General features: G+C 35.7%; 1 protein-coding gene across 2 annotated transcripts; it reads left to right on the top strand.

The window, feature by feature from the left end:
• The first annotated feature begins 471 nt into the window (after positions 1-471).
• On the top strand, positions 472-8995 carry LOC104101190 (ribosomal RNA-processing protein 17). Of its 2 annotated transcripts, none has more exons than XM_009608630.4 (5): positions 472-870; positions 4614-4757; positions 4846-4951; positions 7763-7886; positions 8502-8995. In XM_009608630.4, the coding sequence occupies exons 2-5, from the start codon at positions 4627-4629 to the stop codon at positions 8756-8758; spliced, it is 618 nt and encodes a 205-aa protein (XP_009606925.1). In that variant the 5' UTR covers positions 472-870; positions 4614-4626; the 3' UTR covers positions 8759-8995. The 2 variants fall into 2 exon arrangements, with proteins under 2 accessions (XP_009606925.1, XP_018627950.1); XM_018772434.3 differs by having other exon boundaries at positions 486-870; positions 4617-4757.
• The last annotated feature ends 292 nt before the right edge of the window (positions 8996-9287 follow it).

Below are 9287 nucleotides of genomic sequence, written 5' to 3' on the forward strand. Positions count from 1 at the left end.
AAAATTCTAAAATAGTTTTCTTTAATTACTTCATAGAATTGTAGGAATTTTTCTTCATTTTTATCCAATCTGTTTTGCATTTTGTTTGCATTGTTCATACATGTTTAGAAGTATTTTAAAACCATAGAAAATCATAAAAAATGTTTGATTCTTCATCTCATAGCATTTTAGATCTTAATTGTATTTAGGATTTAATTACGTTAATTAAGTGCATTATCAAATGAAAGGTCACAAAAAATAATATACACGTTGCATCATTTAGTTTCTTTAATGTGTCAAATGTTAATTAGTAGGTAGAATAATTAATTAAGGTAATTTGGCAAGATTAGATTTGAATTAATTTATGTGGTAATATATGGATTTAAAAGCAAAGAAAAGCTGTTGGGCCAAGCCATGAGGCCCAAATATTTCGATTAATCTGCCCCAGCCCAAGCCCATATGCCTAAAACCCTCACACTCATATACACTCTCCCTCCTTCACTGAAGAACTCGATCTTCCCCCGACCCCAGAAAACCCTAGCCGCCCCAATTAGAAAAAGGCTCTCAAATTCCTCACACACATGCCCTCATGATCCGATTTTTGAACACAATCTCAGAGAACAATTAAAAGTGGGGAAATCGAAAAAAAAAGAAGAAGATAGAAACACACAAAAGCTTCAAAAGAAAAACAGAAGAAAATTGAAGGAAAAGAGAATTTGGTAGGCTCTTCCGATTTATGCTGCATTACTTCTACAACTTCTGGGTGTTCGAGTTTGATTTTGGACTCAGAAGTTGAGGCTGCGTTTTGTTGAATCTGCTTCTGCTGGGTTCCGGCGTTCTCTCCTCCAGCCTTCATTTGGCTCTTCTAAGTTTGTTTTCACAGCTGTTGAGGTATTTATCTCAATTCAAAAATGTAATTACTGATTTCCCCTTCCTATGCGATAAGATTTGGTGAATTTGTTCATTTGCCTGATATCAGATGTTTTCTTCATGACTATAAACTTGATGTTAACATTAGATCTGTTTGATTTGATTAATACCTAATTTTAAACAACCCCAGAAATAAACATGAAATTTGATTCACGTGATTTGTATGAATAATTCATTGACTGGATTTTGTTCATCGGAGATTGATTTCATGTATGGAAGTTGGATTGACTCTGAGAATGCATTGGTATTTAGCTTTAGAATTTGGCTGGTGTTCGGTCTGTTTCAAGGGCTTCACTGGCGCAACAAGGGCCATTAATTGTAGTAGTTGAGTTTTAGTTCCTAATTTTAAGTTTGAGAGCTATTTTTGTTAACGCATGATATTTTGCAAAGCTAGTTCGAAACAAGCACGTAATGATCTGTTTTATTAGTTGTTGCAATCAGTAAGTCAACTGTTGATTTTTCGTATCGTAGTTCTTCATTTCATTTTGAGTGGTAATTGTAAGTTTGCTGCCCACCCTCATATGAGGCGTTTGGAGACATATTGGGCTTCACTGTAAGCCCGCTTGTAGTCACATTTCAGACCTGTTGTCGATTGATCTTAACCCACTGTGGTATTATCTTGAGATGAATTCTTAGTGAAATAAACAATTGGAAGCAACCCACTCATTCAATTGAACAAAGGTTCTTAAGTCCTCAATATTCTGGCAGCTCACGTAAGTCAGCTTCCAAATTTACCTTGATTTGTGTACTTTATCTCCAAATAACTCCATAGCTATAGACCTCAATACACAATCTCAAATAGTTGAATAAATAATTCATGAACAACGTAGCTTGCTTTAGGCGCGATTAATAATAAATCATCGTGACTATGGCTACGGTTCCCGTGGCGTAGTCATGATGCATAATCCCAATTCGAGTGTGCGTTTCACGTGACTCGACCATAACTTCAAATGATAATAGTTATAAACATGTTGTAAATCGCGGTTGCATTTCACGTGACGCGATCCACAATGTGTACAAAAACAATAAGTGCGCGACATCGCGACTTATTTAAATAAATTCCATAATTCGTAAAAGGCAATTAGAATTCAATTAAAAGCGGTATAGAAGTGGTAACGCATAAAAGATTTTAAACATATAATAATTCAGATAATTAAGTCAAGTATTAATTGTTAAGCGACCGTGCTAAAACCACGGAACTCGGGAGTGCTTGACACCTTCTCCCGGGTTAACAGAATTCCTTAACCGCTTTTCTGTGCTCACGGACCATAAATAGAGTCAATTTCCTTGATTTGGGATTTTACAATAGATCGATGACTTGGGACACCATAATAATTATCCCAAGTGGCGACTCTAATTAAATAAATAATCCCATTTCGAATAATATTACTTTAATTGAAAAAACTCCCTATTCTTCGGAAAAAGGAGGTGTGACAAGTAGCAAGGACATGAATGACCCAATTATTAACGTGGCATATGAGTCATTTTGCTGAGTTCGTGGTATGTCTTTATGATGTGAATGTGACAAGGTCAACATTGTCTGAAAGGAGTCAACAAACATAGCTCTAACCGGGTCTTTATGTAAATATTTCCAAAACCAGTGGCATTTCCAACAACTCAGCTCTACTTATACAAGTACCAAAGACATCACTATCAAATCTCAAATAAGAAACTAAAGCTTACCAACACAAACATCGAGCAACAATCGACGCTTCATTACATCAACATCAGAGGCAACCTTAAATCAGTTCAAGAATATGGCTGAAACTAAGTGGAAACATATGATGAATGAAGTAAACATGTCAAGAAATAGGCGTCCAATTCCAAAGAGAGGCAAAGTGAAGGTTGGTATATGTTTGTTTTAGCTCAGTCTTTGTCATCTATATTCTCTACTACTGGAAAAGGATTGGAGAGTAGCCAGATTTGGCAAATTTAGAATGTCATTGTAACTTGTGAGGATCTTGAGATTTTGTACAAGTATTAATGCTGATTTCCACTCATTCGGGCCCTTTTGTGTAGTTTTTGGGAGTTCATTAATTTATCGCTCTCTTATTGAGCAATGTTATTGGATCCTTTTCACTTAGCCAGAGTAGTTGATGCTGATGCAATTGAATATATAGCAAAATGTTATAGATAACTTGTTGAGAGGCGCGTGGGGCGATAAAAAAAATTTAAAAAAGAGCTCACCTAGCCGTTTCTAACAGGGCATTCTATGTACACCCTATAGTTTAGGTATGAAACTCGTAAAATAGTGATACTTAAGGGAGGGGGAGGAGTTTAACCTATTCACTCAAATTTTTATTCCATATGTACTGCCACTTGGAACTCTTTGGAGGAGTTTTTGGAGCGTGATGTTCGCATATGACGCTATGAAAGTTACAATATTGCTGGAATTTCTTAAAATATAATGCTTGAAAATGGACACCGTTGTACTAAGGAGTAGTCTAGCTCTTATGGGCAAAAACTGTTCCGTTCAGATGGAGTTTTTATTGTTTCTCACCCGATGTTTCATTTTACTTTAGGGCTCGATTAAATTGGAATTGGCATAGAAAAGTTCCACATCGGAGATATCTATTCCCCTTTTTGCATCATTGGGGGATATCTATTCCCATTTTTCATCTTTTGTTTTCACTTAAAGTCATAATAGCTCAAATGTGCAATATTTTATAGTTAGATGAAATGTATTCAATTGAATGACATGAAGATGCAATTTGAAATGAAGAAAGACGAATGAAAAAACGGATTATTACAATACAAGTCCTTAAATTCTAGAAAAATTTAAATTTAATGCAATTGATTTTTTTTAAAACTGAACGACTCTTATGTTGTTGTAATTTTTTTTTATTTCATTTAAATGCTTTTTCACTTGCCTGTTTAAAATTTGTGTAGTGCACACAATGAACCTTTTTATTTCTTGCATGAAATTTATGGAGAAAGTGCTGATGTGGCAAGTGGTGTGTTATAATTTGTCGTTGAATATTTCACCTTTGGAATCATTTATATTTTTATGTAATTTAGAATTTATTTCTCAAATGGTTATTCTACTTAAAATCTTTCCTACTAAAATTACTAAACTAATATTTGTAACTTCAAAATCAATGGACATATAATTGGTTACTCAAAAAATAATTATGATAAAAAAATTCATTAAATCTGACCAGAGTCGAGTAAGCATGTTGGATCAGCTAAAAATGCCAAGTTAGTTTTCCACATAAACAAATAAAGAATTAGTATTATTTCTCCTTATAATTAAAGCCATCTTCGCATTTTAGCTCGTTTGACATTTCTACTTGACCTTCTGATCATATTTATTTTTTGAGTAACCTACAATAGTTCAATGATTTTAAAGTGACAAATATTTTAGTGACTTTTGTAGAAAAAATTTAAGTTGGGTGACCATTTAACAAAATTAACTGAGTAATTCCCACATAGTTCTCTTCTAATATGACAAGAGGTATTTTTTAAAATTTGTTGTTATGTACAATTAAAAAAGTTAATTACTTTATTATAATAAAAAAATACTTTTATAACTTTATTATTACACGAGTAAAATTTATGGCCATAGATGATTTTTGGCCTTTAATTTTTCGGAATAAGCTTGTTATAAGAAAGAACCAACAAAAAGATAGTAAGTTAAAGGTACAACCCCATCAAGCGCATAGAGCCATAGACCAATAAAAAGGAACTTCGTTCCATTTTTTCAGTAGAAAGGGTTTTATGTTTAACACTGCTGCCATGGAAGTGGAAGACGAATCAGGACAGACTCCGAGGATACGAGGTAGACACATCAAGAAAAGAGCCCTCAAGAACAAAGCTCTCACTGTCTCTTTTGATGAAAAAGACCTCAAGTACCCTTCAAGAACCCTTCTTTTTTTTGTGCTATACTTGTTGTTTATGAGTTGTTAATTTGAATTTTGATAAAATTTGGGGGTGTAGGGATTTTGTGACTGGTTTTCATAAGAGAAAGAAGAAGAGGAGAAAAGAAGCACAACAGCAATTGGAAGAAGCCCATAGGAGGAAACGTATTGAGGCCCGTAAAAAGGTTTCAATCTTTATCATACCCTTTTGAATTCATTGGCTTTAATTGCAATTTAATGGCCTGATAGTGTTAAGAACTTAATATTAACTAGTAGTAAAATGGGTTGGAAGTGATGTATAGATAATTGGTGGGGAGGTAGCAGGTACCTAGTGGAATAGTTGATACGAACAGTAATAACAGAAATTTGAAAATGAGAAGAAGAAAAACAGAGTAGAAGAGAGAAGAGAGGAGAGAATTTAGAGATAGAGAAAAACTAAAGTTGTATTGTCATATCAAACATGTGTCTTTTCTATATTTATGTAATTGAAAATGCAAAGTAGCTGACTAATGCGCGTAACAAACTTTCCCGCCAAAAGCTGAATTACAATTTGAAGGCCTAATTGAAGCTAACTTTTAAAGTATCCTAATCATCATCCACTCAGCTGCTGAAGTGGCATCCACGTTTGTTGTTGTCCCGATATCTATATCAATAGTTGAGATGCGCGTAAGCTGGCTCAGACACCAATCACAACCACAACCACAAAAGAGTAATCCTACGAAGTGGGGTTTGGGGAGGGTGGAGTGTACGTAGATTTTATCCCTACCTTACGAAGGTAGAGATACTGTTTATGATAGACCTTCGGCTCAAGAAAAAATGAAAAAGAAGCAGAAACAGCAATTAGTAACAACAAGAAGCAAATGTGATAAGGTGATAGATTAATCGAAGCAAAGGAAATACCATATAGTAAAAGAAATCTGCGGATAAGGAGAAACGAAAATACGAGACTAATACTCAGGGGCGGATGTAGCCCTATAACACCGGGTTCAATTGAACCCATAACTTCGATGCGGAACACAAATTTATGTGTAAAAAATCACTAAAATCGCAATGAATTATAGGTATGAGCCCATAACATGAAGAATATAATGAGTTCAGTACTAAAAACCTTAAAGGTTGAACCCATAAAGTTTAAATCCTGAATCCGCTTCTGCTAATACTAATGCTACCGGCATGAAAATAAGACATGCCCGTTTAACCACTGGCTCAGACATCGCTGTTATTAAAAAAAAGTCATGTCCTGATAATGACCATCTTACAGTTTGATAATTTTGAAAAAATGAGAAGTTTTAGTTTGGGATATACTGTCCTGTGATATGGTTATTGCATGTTGTGTGTCCGTGTGATTTGGATATTGTGAAATTAGGAAATAAACTGGCATGACTTTGGTAATTTTATTGGTTGCTCTGCTTATTGCTTCTAAAGCAAATGTATGTCAAGGGTTTTAGAAGAATAAAATGGGGTTTCAACTGTACAAAAACAAAATTGTCAAATTATGACGAGACTCTCTTTCTGGGAAGTGGCAGATTTCATGAGACAAATTGAAGAAAAGGAAAAGGGAAAAACAAGCTGAATAGCAGTAGCTTAGTATAGGTAGTTTGCAATAATATGGAGTTCTAAGTCTTGAAACTTTAATGATGATGACATAGAATGAATTCTTCATTATATGATTTGCCATCTCGGCATCTCTATTGCTATACTAGGCATTTACTCATATTAAATTAAATTTTTTTTACGGTAAAGCTCATCGCCCAAAATCCCCCCTTAACTTGGAGGCCAACAATGGCTTTTCGCACTTTCATCTGTTGGCGACTCAAACTCCCAGCATCATGGTTAAATTTGCTCATATTTATGAGAAAAACCTTGATGTTACTTTGTTGGTCCCATATAGCTTTGCTCGTCCTCAAGGCATACACTTTAATGGCTAAAGAAGCTATTGCATTATCTCTAGTTCTTAAGTTAAGTGGTGGTGAAGTTATACTTAAGTGAAGGGTGATTATTCAACAAGCAATCTAGGTTAATTAGGGAGTGCTCATTTCATGCATCCTAAATTGGACAAAGGGAAGGTTTATTTGGGACAGATGAAATATTAAATTCAACTACTGCGTTGTTTTTTCGCTGAACGGATAATTTCACAACCCTGGGTGTTGAAGCCATGTTTCGTCTACTGCTTTTACATATATAAAAAGAAGGTAGAATGTGTTTCCCCAGCCGGTTTCTGGTTCTGTCGAATAAGAGATAAATGTATATTACCATGATGGGAAGATGTCCTTATTTTCTCGCTTTATCCTCCTTAACCAAGTCTTCTTATAGCCAAAGTTATAAGTGTGACCTTATGCTCAATGGCTTGTTATATGAGGTCTTTGTTGTATTTTATTTATGTGTGTGATAATTACCCTCTCAACTGAATAAACGTGTATACAAAAACAACCAGTCTTAATGCCAAGCCCATCTAGAAATAAACAACGGGGACCAGTGTGAAGAAAAACATTTCAAAATTGACTTATTTTTCTGCTTTTCTTCTTCCGGAGATTAGCACAATCCAGGCTATGGTTAAATACCTTCATGGATTTTGAAGTTCCTTGCTGTTTCAGTAATTGTCTTGAATTCGCTTCCTTCGTAGTCCTTTCTTTAGCCTAGGGTATATCGAAAACAACCTCGCTGCCCTTCTAAGGTAGGTGTAAGGCTGCGTACATCTTACCCTACCCAGACCCCACTTGTAGGAATTCACTGGGTTTGTTGTTGTTTGCTTTTTTCGTAGTGGTAATCATTCTAATATCTGTTATTTTTGTGATTATGGCTAAAGTGCATTAACGCCTTTTGCGCCTTTTGATCTGCCTGGTTCTGTGACTCAATTGCACCACATTCGTTTCCAGTTCAGCTGTGCAGTTAGTATGATCATTGAAATATTTGTTACTTTTTTTTTACTATTAGCCATCTTAATGTAATCAAAATTGTCATGGTTAGCTAGCTTACTTTTTCTCTTCCCACTACAGAGAAAGGAGGAAAGAGAATTTGCCATCTTTGGTGGAGCTCCGCCTGATTCAGGCGGTGCAACCGATGAACCTGATGAGGAACTTGACGATGAAGAGGAAAATGAACCTAATGCAACCGTCTCAGGTATCTCCAAATGACATTACTTATCTGCTTTACTTCCCTCTATGCAAGAAATGAGAACTCTGTATTATAAGCATTGACGGATATGCCTTTATTGGACATGTTGTATCTGCATTATAGTTAAGTGACCAATAGGATATTAGACACTCAGCTTCGGGCATTTTCTGAGAGTTAATTTTGCTCCCGTATTCTTGGATCTTTCTTGTGCAACTATTGATAGTGGTGGTTGAAAAAACACTATTAGTTACTGGTATGTGCGATTAAGGGCAGCCCGGTGCACGATGCATCCCGCGTTCACGCATGGTTCGGGGAAAGGCTGCTTGGGGTGCGATGCAGGCAGCCTACCCTAATGCAAGCATCAATACCTGATTCCACGGCTCGAACCCGTGAATTATAGGTCACACGGAGACAACTTTACTGTTGCTCCAAGGCTTCCCCGTCTGGTATGTGCGACTGAGACACAAAAAAAAATAGTATTGTGTAAGGGGTTTGTCCTCCAGTCACAACGTAAAGTTAACTTGATAGTAAGGATATATGTAGCAGTTATATTAACAGTTTAAGCATGATGAGGAACTAGGAAATTAACGTCTGTATTGATATATCTTTCTTGTTAAAAAGGGACTACAACATATGACAACGGTGATGTGCAAGTTATTGTGACAACCAGTGAGATCTCTCGCGAAGAAGACTTCCCAGCTCAAGTGCCACCAATAGTTGTGCTTCAACATGATGGAGAAACTAAAAACAGCAAACAAAACATTCCGGTAATTAAGAAGAAACAATTCAAGAGAGTTGCAAAAAAGAGATCCCGACCCAAGCCGCAGAATAAGAGAGATAGGAAGAAAGGTAAAAAGAAGAACAAGAAGCACACTTGAAATCTCTTTTCAGTTAAAAGAAGAACAAGAAGCAGTAGCATTGTTTGTTTCCCTATCTTTGGCCCCTTCACCTCCTAATGAAAAAGATAGAAAAATGTCTCACCCTCTTCTAGAGATGGTCTGATCCGTGGCGCCTTTTTAGTTATGCGAATGATGTTGGTGTATTTTCTAGTATCTTGCTTATGTTATGACTAAGATTTTTTCACAATGATTAATCTGGGCAGTTAATTTTGTCAATTGATTATTTGTATAATCTTGCATTTCAATTATTCTTGCTCATTACATGATACCTTGGATCTCTTTCCGCAAGGTATCATAGCTTGTGTGTTTTGAGCCATGCTAAATGTTACTGGTTTTCTACATTAGGGAATTATTGGACCGGGACTGTTGTAATTAAGCAAAAAATTGGCCTTTAACTTTTGACCCTCGCTTGTTTCATGGGCAGAATTTCTAAGGTAAAAAGTTAAAAGTGTTTCCTATGGGACAAGCTAGAGACAACACTTGTTAAACTTACTGGGGCGATTGAGAC

This window comes from Nicotiana tomentosiformis, chromosome 8, assembly GCF_000390325.3.
Source record: "Nicotiana tomentosiformis chromosome 8, ASM39032v3, whole genome shotgun sequence".
NCBI classification, from domain to species: domain Eukaryota; kingdom Viridiplantae; phylum Streptophyta; class Magnoliopsida; order Solanales; family Solanaceae; genus Nicotiana; species Nicotiana tomentosiformis.

Coding starts and splice junctions, on each gene's coding strand:
- LOC104101190 (XM_009608630.4), top strand. CDS start 4,627: ATGTTTAACACTGCTGCCATGGAAGTGGAAGACGAATCAGGACAGACT. Junction 4,758..4,845: donor TTTGATGAAAAAGACCTCAA/GTACCCTTCAAG, acceptor TTGGGGGTGTAG/GGATTTTGTGACTGGTTTTC. Junction 7,887..8,501: donor ACCTAATGCAACCGTCTCAG/GTATCTCCAAAT, acceptor CTTGTTAAAAAG/GGACTACAACATATGACAAC.